This window comes from Oryzias melastigma, linkage group LG15 (assembly GCF_002922805.2).
Source record: "Oryzias melastigma strain HK-1 linkage group LG15, ASM292280v2, whole genome shotgun sequence".
Lineage (NCBI taxonomy): Eukaryota > Metazoa > Chordata > Actinopteri > Beloniformes > Adrianichthyidae > Oryzias > Oryzias melastigma.
Genome location: NC_050526.1, coordinates 22,101,009 through 22,123,566, shown reverse-complemented (window position 1 = coordinate 22,123,566; position 22,558 = coordinate 22,101,009). Strand labels below are relative to the sequence as shown.

The 22,558-nt window shown below is 40.2% G+C and overlaps 1 protein-coding gene across 1 annotated transcript; it reads left to right on the top strand.

Moving 5' to 3' along the window:
* The first annotated feature begins 5,843 nt into the window (after positions 1 to 5,843).
* Positions 5,844 to 19,623, top strand: sfrp5 (secreted frizzled-related protein 5). Its single transcript, XM_024296479.2, has 3 exons — positions 5,844 to 6,882; positions 13,737 to 13,814; positions 18,484 to 19,623. Exons 1-3 carry the CDS (start codon positions 6,330 to 6,332, stop codon positions 18,810 to 18,812), a joined length of 960 nt encoding a protein of 319 aa, XP_024152247.1. The 5' UTR covers positions 5,844 to 6,329; the 3' UTR covers positions 18,813 to 19,623.
* Positions 19,624 to 22,558: the final 2,935 nt, after the last annotated feature.

The following is a 22,558-nucleotide window of genomic DNA, read 5'->3' as shown; positions in this document are numbered from 1 at the left end:
ACTTAAACTCCAACTTAGCCAAAAGAAAAAACTTCAGTAGATAACAAGTTTGCAATAAAAAAGCTACCACGTTGCTAAAATACTAAACTCCGGAATAGCTTAATCAAACACCAATAAATCCTAAATTAGTCAAAATCGTTAGCCTGTTGATAAAATATTAGCTAATCTTATAATTACTCTAAAAAACTTTAGTAGAAAACCAATTAGCCAAATGATTTAACTCAACATTTCAAAAACTATAAAAACAATAACTTAAAAAAAGGCAAATTTCTAAGAACTTATGGCTCTGCAGTAACTTTATCAAACAGCATACTTTCTAATTTTGGCTAAACAGCATAATCATAATTAAAGAAGACGATCGTAGTGGGACTTTACATATCTTTAACAGCATTTAAAAGGATGTTGCTGGTGCTGTTTAACATGTATTTGCTTTGACAAAGTGGACCCCTCCCCCAGAGAAACTCTGTTACAGTCAAGTCTTGTTCCAGAACCTAAACTTTGCTAGAGTTCTGTCGAATCTTCAGAACTGATCAAACTCCTACTTTGAACCGATCCAATCTCATTTCCTTAAAAATATACAGATCAAACAGTGTGCATGTCATGAGATGGGAGGCGGTTTAAGGTGGGGGGTACGCTAACTTTATCCAGCTTTTTACTGAGTGAAGTCCACCAAATGTACCTTGAATGAGTTATGTCAAAAGGTCGGTGGAAAGTACATTCTCTCCAGGGGGATGCACTCCTGAGGCTTTTGTTCTTTGTTCCTTTTTCGCCTTTTCCCCCAGCTTCCCTCTCCTATTTCATCTGCTGCTCTTTCCATCTGACTGCGCAGTTAAGTAGTGAATGCATGTGGACAAAATCAAGATGCAAGGATGAAACATATGCTGCTGGAAATGACGAGACAGAAGCTGACGCTCACTGGCATTCCCCTGTTGGAAGAAACACATGTTTTTCATGTACGACTGCAAACTGGATATGTAAGCATTCACATACACGCTCTCACACATGTAACAATTGTGTGAATTTTCGCACGGCGGTAACAAGTTTTGCCCAAAATGCTGACAACAGGCCTCATCTCTGCCTCGGTTAAAACAACAGCTTGTTGAAATTCACTTGTGTGTGCGTCACACTTGAGGGGAAGTCTCCTGTCACTCAGGAGTTGTAAAAAAAGCCCTCTGTCCCAGTTTGGGTAACCCTTTCTTCTATCTGTCTCTTTACATCGGGTTCCACGATGGTGAGCTGGTCAAAGCCCCTTTAGAAAGAGTTCGACAGGGGAGGGTTTAAGCTGACAGCTGAGGGAGGTGTGAGTGTGTCTGCTGGCGCTTGTGAGGCCAGATGAGACATTATCTGATTTTTCTATCCTCTTGGTTGTGGCGTTGAGCCCAAACATTTAAGGAAAAGGTTGCAGAAACAGCAGCTATCAGAAACGACAGTCAGGAAACGGCAAACACAGCAGCATGGCTCACCGTTCCGGCCCGCCGTGACTGCGTGGTGCTAAAATCCTCCGACATCATTTCATCACATTTCAACAGCTATGTGTAATAGTTCCCTTTTGGACCACGTTGTTCCTGGCTTGAGGCTGAACGAGCGGCATTGAGGAGGAAATCAGTCACACCGCAAAAAAGCCCGATGTTTCCTGATGGCATTCAAGCTGACAGGTTTGTGCAAATGTGTGACATTCATGGAGAAATAAAGGCCTCGGCTGATGTATTCTGTTTTTATATAAGTCGGCTCTTTGTATATTTATTTTTTGTGGTTTGCTGACTGACACTGCTGGTATTGTTCATGGAGGTATTCACACATGCTCAGGACATGAGCAAACGGTGGACATGTTCAGGGAAAAGTCACATTCACAAGACATTTGTATAAAACATGTATGTTTTTTCCTCTGGTCTGAGTTGCAGAAATAGAAAAAAAGGGGGGGAAGGAAAGAATCTAAAAAGGACATTTTAGGCTCATGTTATCCATTCAGGAAATGATTCACAATTTCATGGTTTGGCTCTGGACTTTAAAGTTTATCAACGCTGCTTTAGGACTTTCTCCAGGATGTTTACATGTGGAATAGATTTGTAGCTGATCAATTTTAGTTTGGAGATCAGAAATATAGAAGAAAAAAATGTAGTCACGCAAAAGATTCTAAAAATATTGGGAACCAAAAATGAGAATAAATGAGTTTGCATGATATTTAATTTAAACAATGTTCTTGGATCATCAAAAATAAACAAAAAAAATGTACAAACTAATGACTGTAGAAGTAAAATTAAGAGGGCAGACACAATTTTTAGTGTTCCACATGTTATGACAGTTCTGCTAATTCTAATTATGGCACTGTGACATTTGATTGTGCAGCTGGTTAAAAATTGTAATTTCATTGTTTGTACATTTTCCTGTTCTTTTATGAGCTTTCTCAGAACAATAGACTGCAAAAATTGAATCTTAAAAAAAAAGTCTTGTTTTCAGTCTCGGAAAGAAATAATCTTATCAAGAAAGCTTTTCAGTAGCGAAATAATGTTAGTCTAGGACACGTGCCATGGTCAAGGCCCGGGGGTTGGTTCCGACCCGCCTGGTGATTATACCCGGACCACCAGATCATTTTATAGTTTTGTTATTAACGGTTTGATGTTTTTGTGCTGGTAACATATTACCACACATTTTCATTTCCAACTCGTCACATATTGACGTATCGTTAAGGATCCCTCTGCATCAAAAATGTATATATTGGGTGTCCCCAACTCGTCGTTTTTTTGATGTGCTGGCTGTTTCAATTAAATCACTGGTCCCAACCTCCAGGCCGGAAACCGGTACCGGGACGTGGACCACACCAGTATGCTAACCCTAACCTTAGCCTGGTATCAGACGTGGGTTGGTACCAAACGCAGATCAGTAATGGTTCCAGATGCAGTACCGGTTTTGGACGTGGTACCAGACACGGACCAGGCAAGAGTTTGGGTACCGGGTTAAGGTACCGGAACCAGCAGTCCGCATTAAAAAGTCAAGTTTTCAAAGTTTCAAAAATGTAGTTTTAGTGTTTTCCATAAATGTTTATCCAGTTTGACATAAGGTGGGTTTTGGATTTTGGCCCCCTGTGTGATTGAGTTTGATACCCTGGTCTTAGTAGGAGCATTTCTCCTAACCATTGATCTTTTTTTTTTGCTTATTTAAAAATTTTTCAAATTTGAAGAATTTTTTGACTTATTCCTACTGCACACAGAATCATTTTGCATTCATCTGAGATGCATTTTTTGCTCAACATCTCCAAAGTGCAAACATGTTGGCAAAAAAAAGCAGGAAACCCTTTATTCCCCTTCAGAACTAGTTCTTAGAAGAGATTTCTGTCACTTTCTGACTCATGCAGAGGTTCAGTCATGCTGCTGTGTGTGTTGCCTGTCACATCATCTTCTTGTGTGGTTTGGAATTCCAACTCTGCTCAGAGGGCATATCTGGGCGGTTGGCCACCTCACCCACTCTCCAGCCTTTCCTACTTAACAATCATCCTGACACACACACACACACCTACACACACACAACCACTTTCAAATGCACACACTCACTCTTACAATTGCTAAAACACTCTTTTCAAACCATGCTAAACCTTTAGACACAACAATACAGGCTGGACCTAATCTTCGCAGCAACGTCCAATCAGAGGGCTGGAAACTTAAGAGCGAACTTGATTGGCTGGTGGCCACAGGGGCCAGTTAGGGGAAGGAGAACAAGAGGAGACAACCATTGTTGACTGATTGCCGTGAAAGACACTTTTGTTGCTGACTTGAAGGCATGACATTGTGTTTGTATCAAGAGGAAACGCTGGCGTTTCTGAGATACGTCAATGCGGCACTCATGTCTGTGCAACATACTTCATTAAGATAGTTAGTGAGTGCACAGATAAGACATCCCTTCAGAGTCTGCTGACTATTAGCCTAGAGTAATAACCATTAGCAATAGTGCAAAGGTTTAACAGGAAATCTACAACCGTTTGTTAAATGAGGGCAAAGGCAAAAAAAAAAACATGATTGGTGAAGTTATGCTTTATGTCAACAGTTTTGGATGATACATCATCATGTCATCTGCCCAGTGTAAGTGATGAAAAAGTCTAGTGAAGGATATTTTAGTTGCAGCATTTGGATTTCTACAGAGACCACCGTCTACTTAGCAACAGAATTTTTAATTGAGATATTTTCTGCCTTTGAAAGGGCTTCTATTAATAATCAATGAGATGAAACATGAAGCTTCTTTGCCTCTTAAATCAGAAAATATAAAGAAATATCTAACCTTTATGAACAATTTTCATGTTCACAGACAACTTTTCCCACAGTCATCAACTCTCTCAACACAGTAATACCATTACTGCCAAAAGTTTAATAAAAATCACATTTTTTAGAGTTAAAGTCATGGCATATAATGTTAGCAATGTTCTGGTCAAACTCCAATGTCGTGCAAAACTTTTGGCTCTGGAAAAAAGTGAAAGTGTTGCCAAGATTGTTGAAGCTAAAGGGTTTCAAAGATAATGTTAGCTTTTTATTTGTGATGCGGATTTCCTGTAACTATATCGCGTTGTTTTGATCGATTTCATTATTATTGAATGTTTGTTGATGGACTGTCTGCCTTTCTGGAATTTTATCTTTAATTTTCTAATAAAAAGCCAAAGCTTGTTAGATTCTCATCTAGAACACCACAACATTTCACTGTCTCAGTGTCACGTTTGTTTAGAATCATCCAAAGTCACGTGCTGTTTTAGTTCATCCAGGTTCAGGTGTAAGAGTGATAGTCCCCAAAGGGATTCCTCCTGTGTCACCACGATCCTTATACATCACGATGAAACGGTGAGGTTTGTAAACAACTTGGACCTGCGTTATAACCTGCACCCTGAAGCTACGTACACATGGACATGTGATACATGTTCAAGAACAAGTCAAACTGACATTCTTGAACATGCTTTTAGCATGGTGTTCACACTGGACTGTCGCCACCTGATACTAGCACATGTACTCAAAGCCAGAAGAGGTTTGGTGCAAAGTTTCAAAGTGGTGCAAATCTCATGAATCTTGGTCCAGGCTTTTTCTTTCACAGCTCTATTCCTATATATGACTGACTTGGTGTCATATAATTTCAGCCTCCATGAAAATATTCAAACAGCTGGTACTTCTGTGTTTTGAAAAGGATATGTCCCTACCAAATCCAAGCCCCTATATGGTTTAACTTTTGACATGCATTTAATGGCCACATGTTTTGTATGTAGAGCCTGAAAAGGACTTTAAAAATTGTGTAGTGACATGTGAATGCATATGTTTTAAACGCTAAAACCTAAAATGTGCAACTATGCACGTTTACATATACTTTTCATGGGTAGTAATCCCTTGAACCTGCATTGATGTGAACGTAGCACAAGATCCAGACATTTCCTGTTCACAAATCGAAATGTGATTCTTTTCTGCAAAGCTGAAGGTCTTCACAGGGCCCTGATGGAAAGAGATGAAGGGTCAGTGTACCCCTACTCACAGCATAGCACCTATAGTCACCTGTAACCGTACACAACCTGTCGGCATCTGCTACGCTGCACCTTCCTCTCACTTGTTGCATTCTTTGAATATTTTAGTGATCTCAGTTTAAATGAGTAGTTTTAAATAGGTACATGCATACTTTGATAACTGAATCTTCTCCAGTTTCATCTGAGTCAGTCTATCGCAGCATCTGCTGCATGTTTTTACAGATGAAAACAAAGCCGGACGAACTTGCCGTGAGTTTGTCTCTTCCTCCCTCTTGTCAACTTGCTGGGAGTAAGGGGGCAGAGGGAGTGTCCTGAGGGCCGGTGGGAGCCTCCCTTCATGGCTGTGATTGGCCAAAGCTCCTGTGAGTGAATCTAGGGGAGGCCAGTAGGAAAAATGAATGTTTTGTGAGCGTGTCAGGGGGGCAGGCAGCTGAGGAAAGCAGCCACCGCTGCCTCTTAAAGTCTTGATTCTCTTCTGCAGCTACAAACTGATAGGCAGACAGCACAGGGGCGAGCTGGAGACAGTTGTGAGGGGGCACAAGCAGGAGTGAGAGGCTGAGGACGAGGCAGGTTAGAACAATTAGAGGTTTTACTTGTTTGCTCACACATCCCCATTACACCTGAGGCACACAGTCATATTGGGAGGTGATTTAAGGAGACTTTGAGAGCTGTCATCCGGGGAAGAAGGGAATTAAACTTTAGTTTTTGCTTCATCCATAGAGGAAAATAGGAATACAGATTGTTTGCTAGCCTAATTTTTCCTCTTTGCATTTTGTTCTTGCAAAGTTGCTTTGGAAAATTTGGATACAACCTTTTCGAATTGCTGTTCTGAACTCAGAAAGGCATGGCACACGGACAAAAAAGCCCCAGGTGGGCATTAACCCAGAGCTCCTTCGGCCTGGCTCTTGGCCTGTTGCTCCTCTCCCTCCTCCTGCATACCATTGTGGCTGCGGATGAGTACGACTACTACAGCTGGCAGTCGGACAACTTCCACAATGGTCGTTTCTACACCAAACAACCGCAGTGTGTGGACATACCATCCGACCTGCGCCTGTGCCACAACGTGGGCTACAAGAAGATGAGGCTGCCCAACCTCCTGGACCACGAGACCATGCCTGAAGTCAAGCAGCAGGCGGGCAGCTGGGTGCCCCTCCTTGCCAAAAGGTGTCACGCTGATACCCAGGTCTTCCTGTGCTCACTGTTTGCGCCGGTATGCCTGGATAGACCCATCTATCCCTGCCGATCTCTGTGTGAGGCTGTCAGGGACAGCTGCGCTCCAGTGATGGAGACTTATGGCTTTCCCTGGCCAGAGATGCTGACCTGCGACAAGTTCCCCATCGATAACGACCTCTGCATCCCCATGCAGTTCGCTGGAAACCACGCCACCCTGCCTCCAGGTAATACCAACTCATACTTAACAAAGATAACTGTTTGTATAGGGTTTGGTTGGGTTATAGCAGGACACCTGCTGTATGAGATTCACAATCCCACAAGAACAGCTTGGTGGTTTATGTGAAAGACTGTGGGGGACGGGAGGCTAAAGGGGAAAGTTCTTGAGAAAGTGGACAGTTCAGAAGAGCTGACTCGCCTCAGGGAGCAACAGGACTCGGAGACTGAGAGACTCCAGAGGACAGATCATCAAGTTAAGATAAATTGACTGGGATGTATATATTTCTTAATTAGAAGAAGAAAAAAGGCAGACTTGTACGCACACTCACCTATCAGTAGACATCTTTCCACAGCTAATCAATCAGTGTTGTGAATGGGAATGTCCTGTGTCAGGGTGAACCACTTACAAGCAGAAAAATCTTCATAAAAACTTTTCAATTTGATGAGAAGACAGACAAATGTGCCAAAAGTGGGCTCAGGGAAATTGAGTTGGAACTTTTTTAAGCTTTGTGTTTGTATTTGTGCAAATACCATGACTATTTAAGCAGCCTTTTCACAGAACAATCAGCACTGAGAGGGATTCGATGAGAGTCTTAAGACGGAGGAGTGGGACAGTCCCCACTGTGTCCCAGTCCTCAAAGCTTTTGTTGGGTCTCGCAGCCAGCAGGCTAATTAAGCAGACGGCCAATTACTAAGCTCCTGATAATTAGTAGACATGACGGAACAAGAGAGAGGAGGCAGAGAAGGAAAATGGTTAAAGTCTGATTGTTGGGAGAACCAAATGGAGAGGGGATCCTGAGAGGCAGACGGTGCATCAGTCTAGCTAACAAGGCTGTTTTCTGCTGCATTCTCTGCTTTCTTTAATAGATAAAAAGAACTACTTCCCTTGTTTATTGTCATTTCTCCACAGCTTGTTCTTTCTAAGTTTCTCTGCAGTAAAGCCAATAAAAGCCCAAAGAACCTAATATTTTTTCATGCTGATTTACAACAATTTGTCCTGATTGTCTTTAAAAAGCAGAGAAAATGAAAATTGATTTCTGGTCAACATTGTGCACAGCTTACTTGTTCCATTACAGAAAATCGCTGCTCTGTTTTTCTAGGACAGTTATCAACCATGAGTTTTTTTTTTTTTTTTTTTTTTTTTTTGCTTTCCAGAGTTGTAATTTATTTTTGCACATGCTCTCCAAGTGGGAGGAAGCTTTAACTTCATCTGTCACATTCCTAAGCAATCTAGACAAACAAGGATCAGAGGTGGCAAGATTACAAAGAACATTACAAAGTTTTCTCATTTACAGCTGTTTTGGGAACAAATAAAAAGGGCAGAATCAGGATTTATAATAGCTAAAGAAAGGAGTCTTGTTGTAGATATGGATCTGTGTCTTTGTTTTGCTAAAAAATTGGAGTGAACTCGCATTGCTTCATGCCCAAAGACTTGGTCACTGGTGTTTTCTCACCAGAGATTCTCCGATGTGCCGATAAGCTCATCCAGAGGACAAACTCTCAACCGCACACCGACATTTGCACGCTTACACACACTTGCAAGTAAAGAAAAAAAATCACCCAGTCATAATAAAAAGGGAATTTCATCAAATATCTCTTAGAAGGGAGCTTTCTGCAAACCTCGGCATCTTTGATTGGTGCTCTTTATGTGGGATCATGAAAGAAATCCTGCTGTAATCCATCTGAATCATGAGGAGATGGGTCAATCGAGATTTGAGCACTGTGCCTGGTGCTCTCCACATCTAGGAGGGCCCAGATGCTGTGATTTATTCTGCAGTTACACAACCCAGCATGCTTTTGAGTGTCTGTGGAAACTACTGGGTTACAGTCACTTTTCACCCCTCTGCTTTAAAGTAAAGAAAACTGCCACTATTGAGATCATTTTGTGTGCGAGTGATAAGATTTGGCACATGTGTGTGTGTCAGCGCTCTGTGGGGTGTGATTAAGTGAAACAAAAGTCTTTATGTTTTACCGGGAACACAAGCAATACGGGTGACAGAAAGAGGCCCATTTTGCTGGAGCAGAAAAGCCCGGCTGAGCTTGGTCTGTTAGGCAGACAACAGTTTCTGCCGCTCCATTAACTCCGGCCCAATGATGCGGCGTTTAGCTGTTGCCCGTGTCAGTAAATAAATGGCTATGATAAATACTGACAGTGTTGTTTCTCCAAAGTTTGCTTAGGAGATGTTCTTCCACACCATGACACATTTTGAAAGGGTTTTTGCAATTTCCTGAGATATTAGTGCAACGTTTGTGACACTGCTAAATATCAGAGGGAGAGGGAGGGATGCGTCACACATTCTTCTGCGGGGTGTGTTGGTCGTAGAGCTTGTCAATGTTGAGGTACATTAATTGCAGCAGGATTTAAATGATGCAATATAACTCTGCTTTCAGTCAGTGAAAAGATAAAAAGCCTCATAAATGTGATATGTTTTTATTAATTTATTTTCTAATTTTAGAAAAAAACATTCCTGGTAGTGTTTTAATTATGATTATGAAGTTTTTAACCAAAATCCCACAACATAAATGTCTTAAAAAGACATTTTTTCATGTTGATATGAAGACTCTGTTTCCAAAATCTCCTCTGAGGGGGCGTGGCTTTTGGAGCTGAGTAGCCCCGCCCCTGATCCCCCCTGTCTGATTATGATAGCTCTGTGTCTCTGTAGCCTAAATCTTCACCACTGCTACATAAAATATTTTTTTTATGACCGAACTTCCTTCAAAATCCTGATTCTTTCTCCTTCCAGTTCACAAAAGACTATTGTGGATAATTTTCCAATGTTTATTGACGTTGCTGTGACCAACACATTCAATCCATTGGTTTATAAAAGCAGAGTTCTTGGGGAAAATAATTAAATCTAACATTAAAATGGTCTTTCATTTATTTACAATCCTTTACAACTGCTGTCAAATGAGCCGTCGTTCACAATTCCGTGGTCACATCAAGAAGGTCAGCGGAATCTCACAGAGATTTTCTAGCATTCAAAGTCTTTCTACCATAAATATTGTATGAAACTCACACAAGAAAATCCAGTGACGGCTGATTTGACCACAGAAATGCGAACGGTGGCTCATTTGACTGTAGTCAATGGGAAGACGTCATCTTCTCTTCTCCAGCACCTGAGCTAGACATGCTAGCCGGGCCAGATGAGGGGTTTAGCGTGTGTGCAGCAGAGCTGTCGTGACGTAAAGAAGGATCATTAATTCAAACAGAGCCAGTCTGTGACAGTTTGATTGACAGCGATTTAAAAGAAGAAATACTTGGAAATACAAAAACAAAATCAATTCTTAATACATTTGTTCTCTTTCATAAGTATTATTTCACACATACATGTTAAAAAGGCAAAAACGTGATTTTCATCAAAGCCTTTTATATATTTTTTCTTTTAGAATAATCTAGGTAAAGTCCCAAATGGACGATATTACCTTTAGCGAAGTCTTTCTTTGTGACTGGTTTAGGTTACACCTACATTAAAGGGGACAGGCTACTCTGTCATGGCTGCAGCAGCACAATGGATGCCACTCATGTGGACCTGGCTGCTACATGAAAAAAGAAAATGTGATCCAACTCTCCGTGTACAGAAGAGAACTTGCATCCAGTTTCTGTTCCGTATGGGATGCAGGGAGCACGTTTTGTTTTGGGGAATCGAGGATGGGGTGGGGTTACGCAGTGCCTTTGGGCCATGTTTAGGGCCTCCTCTGTCTGTCTGTCTGCATGCCACATTTAAACAGATGTTGGGACCAGGAACATAAATCACACACGTTGCTCAATTTTAGCTCTGCAAACATCATAAGTGTTGCTGCTCAGTCCGCAAATGAGGACTAGCTTAAAGAGCCGACCTGGACATTTTTGGAATGAAACCATCCTCCTCATGAATGGTCGAGATGGGCGATGAGGGAAGAGACATGACAGGCAATCAGGTGACCACGCTGTTCAAGCAGGTCGCCTTCTGTTTGTCTTACAGATGACCTTTCACATCGTTTCCCCCAGTAACATCAGGCGAAGACTCGTACGCTCAATACCTTTTTGTTGGAGGTTTCTTTAGGCACAGCAGGAATCCAATAAGGGACGATATTAACTTTGAAGAAAGACTTGAGTCAAGTTGTTCTGCTAAATTCTTGGACTCTTGCTGTTCATCATTTCCACTTTGGCTTGATGTTTGAAAAATTAAGTCCAGGACTTTCTAAAATAAAACAACTCCCTACAAAAACAGATCTAATCACCAGTCATCATCTATATCAGTAGGTTTTTGTACTAATATTATTTGTCAAAATCAATGAGAACATTCAAAATGAATTTCTACTCAAGCAAGCCAATATCAAAACTAGTCCAAAGGCTGAAGTTGGCCATGACAAGAGATACACTTTAATCAAGGATAAATACAAAAAAAAAGTTACATTGATTTAAAATGATGAGAAAATATTTGCTACAGAAGTACATCCAGGAAAGAAGTATATATATAAAGTACTGAGCCATGGGGCATCTGTTTCCATCAGAACATGACTCAGGTTTCCTCAATAGAGACCAGTCATGAGGGCACTTACTGCTTAAGTGAATTCTCAGTGGGATCCAAACCGTGGGGTTCCGTCCAAACTCAACTAAGAGCCATGGAGGCGCTGCTTTCTTCTGACATATGGTCTGGCACCAACTCAGCTGGACCTCCTTCAGCATACCACCCCGGTGAAACCAGAATGAATGGCCATGCGGGCCCAATAAGACGCGACGGCTTCAAAGAAATCGCTCAAAACGGACAAATCCAGAGACGCTTCGCTCTCTGCTCCTCGCCGTCGGTGCGTGGTTGTGTGTGTGAGAAAGTGCGTGTTTCAGTCTTCATGTCAGCACCAGACAATTACAAGCCTGACCCTGGGCTCAGGCCTGTGCCTGTGAAAGCATGGGAACCCTCTGTGGAGAAAAAAAAACAAAAAAACTGGCAGTTACTCTACAAGAACATGGTTCCACTACCTCTGACACGCACACATGCGCACGCACACACATGCCGGTGACCCACGCGGCGAAGCATGCCAAACTTTGACCCCTGTGATTATCTGTCCAGACGCTGAGGTCTGGACTGGGGTGATAACCTCTGAACTCTGATTTTTACCCCGGGGGTCGAACCGTGCGAGGACTGTCCCATGTGTTTAAAGTCCCCCACCAATGAAAACCATGTTTTTGAGTTTTTAACATGTATGTGTGGCATTTTTCTTATGAAAGAGAACAGATGTAATAAGAACTCATTTTGTTTTTGGATTTCTGAGTATTTCTCCTTTTGAATTGCAGTCAATCAAACTGTCACAGACAATGAGCCTTCCTTAAGTCACAACAGCTCTGCTGCACATGCACTAAATGCAGCAGGACCCTCATCTGGCCCGGCTAGCGTGCCTAGCTCAAGGTGGTATTGACTGAAGTCAATGTTTGCATTTCCGTGGTCAAATCAGCTTTCATTATTTTCTCAAAGATGCTGAGCTGAGAAATCAATGGATTGAATGTATTGGTCACAGTAACATTGGAGAATTAGCTAAAAGAGTCTTTGAAAAATCAGTGTTTTGTAGCAGGTTTGGTCCACGAAGTTCTTCACTTCCTCATTCAAGCTGACATCCGGCTCAAAACGATACGGCTGGATATTACTGATATTGCTTGACATTTTTATGTAGCAGCAGTGAAGATTTACGCTAGCGAGACACATAGCTATCATAATCAGAAAAAGGTGCCAGGGGCGGAGCTGCTCAGCTCCAAAAGCCACGCCCCCTCAGAGGCGAATTTGGCAACAGAGGCTTCAAAACTTCATGAAAAATGGCTTTTTAAGACATTTATGTTGTGAGATTTTGGTTAAAAACTTCATAATCATAATTAAAACACTACTGGTAATGTGTTTTATAAATAAAACAAAATTGACATAGGGGGACTTTAAGAAAGGTTTTTGTGAGTAGAGTAGAAAACTGAGTGGAGAGGACATATTTTAGACATTGTGGTAGGTGAATCACTGAAAATGTAACTTTCTTTTAAGGAGTTATTCTGGAAAAAGGCCGCTCACTCAGCAGTGGCAGCGCCGGTTTCCCTCCAAACCAGTCATCTCTTGTTTCAGATCTCTTTGATATGAAGATGCTGACTGCATATGTGGTGTGAAGATTTCTACAAGACATCCTTTTCTCCTTCACTCCTTATACTATATGTGGTTGACTAGCTTGGCTTAAGGCTTTGTTTTTAGAGTGGTGGGCTCATATTAAACCAACCTCTTAGGACGGGTTATGTTGTTTTAAAATTTTTATATTGAAGAGTGATAAAAGATCCCGATGATGATGTGTCTCCGCTCAGTAGGTGCACAGCTCCAAAACCTCATATCAAAGCAAGCCAGTGCCAAACGTGCTCTTGGGCAAAGCTTGCGTGACCATAAATTTGGAGTTACAAATAAACAGACCTTTCCTCTCGCTGTTTCACAATGTGCGGTTGGTGTGTGGCCCGAGAGCTGGCTGTGTTTGTGTACTGAACCACTTTTCACCATGTTCAGCAGCTCCTGCCGCAGCGTTTATCTTTCTGCACAGCCAAGACCACGCCTGCACCACCAAAATATACAACGGGCAGAATAAAAACATTTTCTCCAGTGTAATTGCAGGGCAAACATCAGTCAGTCTGCTGGACTGGACTGAATATTTGCTCCCCGGCAAATCGCCTCTGACAAGAGGAGCAGGAGGGGGCTGGAAATATGTGACTCAAATGTATTCAAGGTTTAAGTGTTTTGCACCGCCACGACTTTGGCTCGACTTGCTGTGACCCCAGCTGTTAAATATCAGCTAATCGGGCCTTAATGACCCAGAGTAAAAAATCATTCACTGCAAATGATGACAAAGTGTTTCCCTGTCCTTTCAGTGCCGAAGGTCTGCCCACCATGCGACAACGAGCTGAAAACAGACAACATCATGGAGCACTACTGCGCCAGCGACTTTGGTAAGGAAATTGAAAAAGACAAATCAGCAGTCCAGCCTCATATCATGCTAACAGTTTTAGACTTTAGGCACAAATTGAGTCTTTTAGTATCCATGTGGAGGGTGGCTTGTTGTAAAGTCTATACAAGTGATGAACTACAAAATATGAAGAGATTTTTTTTTTTGCAATTGAAATTGTGTCCTAAAGGAGTTAACCCCTTGACGCCCTAAATTTATTTCTACACATATAAATCGTTTTTTTTTTTTTGTTTGTTTGCTTTCAAGTAAATGCTAAATTAAACACCCACTGCAATGAAGTTCATGTTTTTGGGGTTTTTAATGTGATCTTGTGGAATTCTTTTTCAAAATGTTGGATATACATAAAAAAGTAAGTGTAAATTTGCATTTTTTTATTTATTTGTTTCCCAAATTGTGACTCACAAAACAAACAAAAAAAACGGTTGTTTGAAAAAGCTTGTAGAGGTGCTACAGTCGACAGGCCCCAAGCTTCCTGCTCTGCTCCATTCAGATGAATCCAATTGCAGACAATTCCTTGTTTTCCTCATCCGAGCTGGCATTGGCTCAAAACTATTTGGCTACATAGTTCCAGTTTCAGTGCATTCCCACTTCTAACTTATCAAGTATGGACGCATGGTTTGGGCCCCTCTGCGACACTTTTTGAAGTTTTGGATGTCCTCAACTTGTCCCCAACACATTTTTTGACGTGCTAGCTGTTCCCATTAAATCAGGGGTCCCCAACTTCCAGGCCTCAAACCGGTACCAATCTGAGAGCCACTTACTACCAGGCCACAGACCAGAAAAAGATGCATACAGTAATCAGGGGTCCCCAACCCTTTCGACCTCTACTGGTCCGGTACCAGGACGCGGACTGGATCGGTACTCTAACCCTATTCGTGTCTGTTACTGCGTTTGTTGGGTCCTGAGGGTTCGGGACCCGTTTAATGGGAACAGCCAGCACATCTAAAAGTGATAAATTAGGGACACCCAAAGTAGCGAGGAGGGGGCCCAAACCGTACATCCACATATGATGAATTAGGAGTTAAAATAATGTTTTGGGTGTCCCTATCTTGTCATTTTTTGACATGGTGACTGTTACCATTAAATCAGGGGTCCCCAACCCCCAGATGACGAACCGGTCCTTGGTACCGGGCCACAGATGGGGAAAGAATGCATACGGTAATCAGAGGTCCCGAACCCTCGGGACCTGGACTACTCTAACCCTAACCGTGTCTGTTACTGCATCTGGTACCACGTCCCGAGGGTTGGGGACTCGTGGTGTATTGGGAACAGCCAGCATGTCAAAAAAACGACAAGTTAGGGACATCTAAAGTGGTGTGGAGGGGGTCCAAACCATAAGTTTATTTTTGAAGAATGTGAATATGTAGCCGGTATTGCTCACCATTTTTCTTGCAGTAATATTATGTTGGGGTGTGAGGGGCTGTAAGATAGTGGAAGAGTGTAAACAAAGGGATGATGGGAACTTAGGGCAGGCTTTCTCCACCCCAACGTACCTGCCCACAACTCAGAGGTGCATTTCTAATGAACTACTGCCACTCTCCAGAAACTATGTACAAGTAAATTACATTTGATTTTGCCTAAAACTGCATAATTATGATAAAAATACTGCACTGGGAACACTTTTACAAAGATAAAAAGACTATTGGAGTGGGACTTTAAAATAATTTACTGACCAAAGTGGTTTGATGTATATTTGCATCCACAAGCCAAAAAAGTATAACAATAAAAACTTTGTTCTCCAAATATTTTGTATTGTTTTGTATATTGTAAAAAATGATCAAATCAAACAGTTGCAAATCAAAATAGAAATCTGATTATGTGGTAACAAATGCACAAAAATTTGATTTATTTTAATTTTGAACCAATTGTATTTTTCAATAAAGCATTAGGGACATTTTTGAAATTCTGTTTTCATAGAAAGAAAATAGAAAAAATAATGTTCTTTGTTTTGTAAAATGTAATTTTCATACAGTTTATCAACAAAACTTTTTATAATAATACAAAACACCTTTTTTCTCAAATAAAATAAAACATGAATACCTAAACATGCACTCTGTAATAGGACAGAAATGTCTAACACAAAGTAAAGGATCTGTACTGATAAGATCAATCCTTTCTACGGTTGTGTCCTGTAGAGGTATAACCCCTTTAATGTGGTGTTGTCTATGTTTAATCTTTTTGTAAAGCGCCATGCGATGAGAAAAGGCCGGCTGCAATATTAATCTGGCAGCACACATTCACGCAGTTGGCAACCCCTCGCTTTAGCTTAAAGAAAAATCTGTTTCTTCTCAAGATGACAGCCCGCTTCTCTCTGCTCTCATTAGAGGGGGTGAGTTTGTGTACAGACGCAGCCACAGCTTGTCACAAAGATGCTTGCCAGGCTGCACACTGGGCCTCTCTCCTTTACTTCTGACTCAATATGACTCAACGTGGATGTCCATTTAGAGGAGAAACAAAACAACAACAAAAAAATGGTGGCCTTTTACTGAACACTTACCTGAATGCAGTCATTCACAAAATTACTCACACGTGTAGGCACACAAGTGCAGCACGTAAACACGCGTGCGGAGCAAGTCGTGAAGGACCAGGAACACATTCCTTCTCGAGTATGCGATCACTTCACATGTGCAGCGTTCACACTGAGGGGTGTTTGTACAACCATAGGCAAGCAGGCGAGAAGTGAAAAATGGCCGCGGTCCAACCGACCTGGGTGTGCAAGCGGCGACTCATACCGATCCCTCGCCTCCGTCCAAACCCTTGATTAATTTCATCTGTCAAAATGTTCACACAGATTAGCTGCTCTGAAATACCTGCTTGTTCTCTATTAATACATCGATGTAAAAATACCATCTTATGATCATGAGACAGCATTTTACTAACCATGAAAAGCTGAGTCTGCTGTGTCATAATAACATCTCAAGTATCACAGCGAACAATGATAGTGAATCTACAGAGGGGGAAACTGTATTTGACAGTCTCTGATTCTGCAAATTGTTTCACTTAAAATGACGTGGTCTGTAATATGTTGATACACTTTGCTATAATGTAACTCTTGTTGACATTGACAGAGGTCAAATGTTTCCAGGTTTTTACACAGTATAACAGCTATTTTGGTCCATTCTTCCATACGGATCTTCTCAAGAGCTGTGCAGTTTTGTGGCTGACCAATACAGACTTTGAATTCCCTTCACAGATTTTGACTAAGATCTAACTGAGTCACTCCAGAACCATTATGTTTTTTTTTAGAAAGCAACATCTTCATTGTCTTGATGAAGGGTTTGGGATCATTGTTCTACTGGAAGATCCGGCCATATTTCGTCTTCTAAACTCACTGATGGACATTTATCCCCAAAATCTAACCACATATGGCCCTTTCCGAAATGCAGATCAGTTGGCCTGTCTTCTTTGCAAAATAAGGACCCTAAAGCATGGTATTTCCGTCCCCATACTTCACAGTGGTGTTCGTGGGATGCAACGCTCCATTCCCTCTCAAAATCATCTGTACCTTATAGGTGAGATCAACCATGGAGCTTTTAGTGGAAGGATCTTTGTTGTCCTGACAGCTCTTTGGTCTTAGTGAAGTTGCAGTCTGAATGTTAAAGGGTGTGGACAGGTGTCTGGAGGACAGAAGAGCTTCTTAAGAAGAAGTAGCAAGTCTGTCTTGCTTGTTTGAAGACGGTAAAGATCTATTTTATGCACTATTATATAAATAAATTCTCCAAAAATAATTCCAACAATTTGATTCTTTTCTTCCATTCTGTCTCTCACAGTTGACATGTATCCATAATGAACATTACAGACATTTCTCATCTTTTTAAGAGGAACAACTTGCAGAATCTGTGCCTACTTAGTAATAATATTTTGGCCGCTTCATTTTTTACCAATTGTTTTATTCTGTCTAAAATACTAGCAACATAACATGAACACTGAACAAAGAAATGAAAAAATAAAAGGTGACCAATAATACCAATAAGGATATTAGTTATTAGTCATTTTCACTCCATGATGGTGCAGATGCAGAAGATTATTACACTATATATTAAGTGTTGGAGGTTTGTGTTTTATTATTTGCGTAGCTTCATCTCTCATACTTTTTGTTTAACATTCATTCCAAAAAAATTCAGATTCTGAATGGATGTGGAAGGTTTTGCGTGAAAGCAGGACTCTTCAAGATCTGCCAAATTTAGACTATCTGACCTTAATGCTGCACAAAACCTCAGCTTGTTATTCCCAAGTAACATCATTACATCTATCAGAATCAGAATCAGAATCAGAACGTTTATTGTCATTGCACATGGGGATACAATGAAATTGCAGCAGCCTTGGACCTAAGAAGTTAAAAAATAATAATTATAATAATAAAATAGAATAAAAAATAGAAATACTGTATTTACAACCTATATAAAGGTTTTCACGTTTCTTAAGCACTGAAATGTTGTCTTTGCAATGCAAACTCTTGTCTGCGTTTTTGGTAAATTATAACTCTAGTAAATCATCAAAAAACAAATTAAAAGAAACTAAAAACTTTTTCAGAATACCCCAAAAAAATTTAAAAGGAGATTTTGTAGCACAGAAATGGGGATTTTCTAAAGAATTTAGACATTTTGTCAAAAGAAAACTGAGATTTCATATCTACCTTCTTTCTTTTCCAGTCCTGAAGATGAAAATCAAGGAGGTGAAAAAGGAAAAAGGTGACCGGAAGCTGATTGCAGCTCAAAAGAAGAAGAAAGTTTTGAAGCAGGGAGTGCTGAGAAAGAAGGACCTGAAGAAACTCACGCTGTACATTAAGAACGGCGCCAACTGCCCGTGCTCCCAGCTGGACAGTCTGGGCTCCAACTTCCTCATCATGGGCCGCAAAGTGGACCAGCAGCTGCTGCTCATGTCCATTCACAAGTGGGACAAGAAGAGCAAGGAGCTCAAGTTTGCCATAAAGTACATGAAATCCTATCAGTGCCCCACCTACCACTCCGTTTTCCAGTGACACAACTGTTCACCCCACTCCATCAACACATAATTCTGTTTCATTAACTTCCATCTGATCTGAGATAGATGCCTTTGACTCACTTATCATAAATGTTCTTCTGATAACATAAAAACAGTCGCTTGAATCGGTAATCTTGTCAAAAAATCTGTTGTACTATAAACGCTGCAGTTTAATGATCATAGACAGACTGAAGAAAAGTAGAGCTAAGGCCATGTTTGTTTTCTTGAAGCAGTGCAGGATGTGCCGGTGCTCATGAACACCAACATAAAACACATCAAAGGAAAGAAATGTAGATGACTCACTTATCTTTCAATAATGTTTAAAGTATGTAATTCATACAGATGCTATTAGATAGCTTTTCTCCTGTTTTATCTCCTATGGGAAGGAAGATTTGGACCACTGGACTTTATGATGCTTGGACTGACTTTGTACAGCACTATTTTCTGGAAAATTTGGAAGATCCTGGAAGAAGGAAGTTGACATCCAACCGAAAACAAATGAAGGGCAAAAAGAAAAGAGAGACCATGGACAGAACCCATTATTGGTTTGATACGTCTCTAAAGATTGCAATTTTTCCACACGTTTCTTTTCCCTTAAATTTTGCCTCTGTTAAACTCTCATGGTATGAAAGCAGAAATCGTAAAAGAAAAATACACTGTTGCTGTAACAATGAAAAAACTATTTTCACAATTTTGTCTAACATTTTAACCTCCGTGTAGTCCTGTTATCAAGATAGATATTTGTTTTCTATCAAAAGAAAATGACAAAAAATATATTTGAAATTTTTATAAAGAATAACTTTAAAATGTCTTGTTGTTGTGTCGTTACTAAAGAAAAAACGAATGTTCCACTAAGTGAGAATTAGAAAAACACTACAATAAGGTGTTGTTAAAAATAAAATAATAACAAAATTACTTTTTTGTGCAGAAAAAATAAGTACCTCAGTTTCAATTGTTAATCATGTCAATTATGTAATGCATTTAGAAACGTACAGCTGAAGATCACATGTGTAAGGCCCAATGTTTCACTTTGAAAATGCTAAATATATAACATACCCTATATGACCATTTGGATCATATTGCATGATCCAAACTTAACTTGAAAACCATTTGTATATCAATCGCTCCGAGTTTTCTACCCTGTAGTGCACCATCATTCCACTAGGGGCAGTAGAAGAGTATTTCCCAGTCAATTCAAAATGGCTGCTTTGGACCTTTGCTGGAAAAAAATAGCTAATTTGTAATACTTAATGGTGAAAATAGTTCATCTATTGATTTTTTTTTCTAAATGTCCACTTGCAGCCTAAAATTACACCATGTTAAAAATGTGTGTATCTAATTTGAGACAGTGGATAAATAAGGTGTTTTTTTCCCCCCTGAACTTTCGTGTAAATATTTTTGCATCTTAAACTGACATTATTAAGAGTCAAAGCTTGATACTATCTATGTCTCATAAAAAATAATATTACAGACTTTTAAAATCAGAAATTTGAGGAAAAGAAATGTAGATGTGCCCCACATACTTGTCTCTTGTATTAAAGAAGGAATGATATTATAAGTCACTCACCAGTGTTTTAATATTAAGTTGTGATCTTCAGTCAATCCAGTTCTGACAGCTTTGAGACGAGAGGAATGCTGCAAAACCTATTTTTCTTAATTGTCTTTACAAAGCGTGTGATTAGGAGTTATTAAGTTGCTTCATATTAGAGACGACTTTCACACAAAATATATAAATTATACATTTTATTTGCTAGAATGGATGGCAAGTGCATATACTGAATTACAGTAATAATTACTGACTGTAGAAATCGTAGAAAACAAAACAAATATTATAAAAGTGTTTGAATCAAATTGAAACCAGCATCCAGTGGTGATTTCAGGAACTGCAACATGAGCAACATCTGAGTTGGCTTTAAATTTTAAAATAGAACGAGGGGCCTCGACATATATGTATTAGGAATACAAAAAAAAAGACTGATTTATTTCTTGCCTCAAATGTTTTTTTTTTTTAAAGAAACAAAACCTGCTTGAATCAGACTCCGCCTTTATGTTCATGCAACTTTCTTTAAGCTCAAACAAAACACTTGCTGCTAAAACAGATTAGAAATGTGATGCTTCTGCTTGACTGATATTATACCCATTCCCCACTGGCTTAACGGCATGAAAATGAGGCATGATTTTTAAATCACACATTATTTGTAAATGTTTTTCAATGCTGAGATCCTTTATGTGTGTGGCGCCTGGAGCAATTTGGCTCAAAGAAATCCATGACGAGTTGATGTCTTCTCCACATAAAAGCTGAAGAACATTTTGGAAGAGAGCTCTTAGCTGTCTAAAACATAATCGTCAGACTCTATGAATTTTTTTTTAAATACGCCCAAAACATTATTGACAACTTTGATGTGAACATTATCACTGTAGTAATGGCAGAAAGTGAGGCAAAACACAAAAAAGGGGATGAAACAGAGAGACAGCAGGCTGCAGTGCAAGATGACCAACTTAATGAAAACCATGTCTTCTTCTAATCACTCAGGACACGCACAGAAAACTAATTTACAGCAATAAAAAAGATCAGAAGGGTTTCGTTCTCCAAGATGGATCAACTGTGACCCTCCGCAATGTGAAGTGTCTTCCACCCATATTTCCCGGAATGAGGAGAGTTTTGGAGAGTATCTGAAGTGTGAACGCCAGCAGAGCAGGGATCCATTCCCAAAAGTTCGTGGACATGGTGAGCAGTTCTCTGAGATAGAGAAAAACAAGGGAGGATGGAGTGCTAAGGACCATTTTTGAACTGTCATAAGCGACAGAGGTGGAAAAATCTCAATCAGAAAGTTTTCATCCAGCAGAAGAAAAAAGTTATCTGTTGTTCATGTTGGGAGCAAAATGGAAAAGGCAGAAAAAAGGAAAAGCTGAAAGGGCAACAGGAGAGAAACCTGGCTCAGTCCCAAAGAAACCCATCAGCACCTCCTCAAAGGTCACTTGTGTAGTTAATAAGGGCCTGATGAGGGACCAGCAACGCCAAAAAGGCACACAGACACTACATGCTCACTTCTTCTTGTTTTTCTTTATACAAAAAATGATAATTTGAATGGACATCAAGGAGTAAAATGTTTACTATTATGGTTAGACGTACAAAGATGAATGAAACTACATAAATAAAAGAAGGAAATGGATTCCAGCAGCATAAAAACACACACACACAGGGAGAAACTGTGGAACAGGAGCCACATTGTGTGTTTTCATTGCTGTGTGCTGATAAGCAGCACCTTTTTCACAGCTGAACAGAACACACGTCACACACTTACTCACACTCTGCACTTGGGTTGACATTCCAGAAGTCACAGCTAACTTTATGTAAAATGATTTCCCTCATTTGTTCATCATAAAGTGATCTGGTTCCACATTTTTGAAAGAAAAGCCAAAGATGGGTGTGATCTAACAAAAAAAAACTTTAATAATTGAGAAAATAGTTTCCCTGCATGCGTGATGAAGTTCTTTGGGGAATTGAGCTTGTGCTCATGAATCAGATTTATGTTCGGTTCAGGAACCAGCCCTGAAGTGAACGCTTGTGACAGACGGATCCATTCAGTCATAGTCAAACTTTCATTTATCTCATCCTACTTTTTATCTACTTATCTATTAAAATATTTTACTTGTGGTTATTCAATAACTCTATGTATGTGTAAAAATGCATTGATTCATTTGTCTAGTTCATAAGGAAAAGTACTAAAGAATAATGTCATC

Excerpts from the sequence above, each read along its gene's own strand:
- sfrp5 (XM_024296479.2), top strand. The coding sequence starts at position 6,330 with ATGGCACACGGACAAAAAAGCCCCAGGTGGGCATTAACCCAGAGCTCC. Across the intron at positions 6,883-13,736 it reads CCACGCCACCCTGCCTCCAG|TGCCGAAGGTCTGCCCACCA; the intron begins GTAATACCAACT and ends CTGTCCTTTCAG. Across the intron at positions 13,815-18,483 it reads CTACTGCGCCAGCGACTTTG|TCCTGAAGATGAAAATCAAG; the intron begins GTAAGGAAATTG and ends TTTCTTTTCCAG.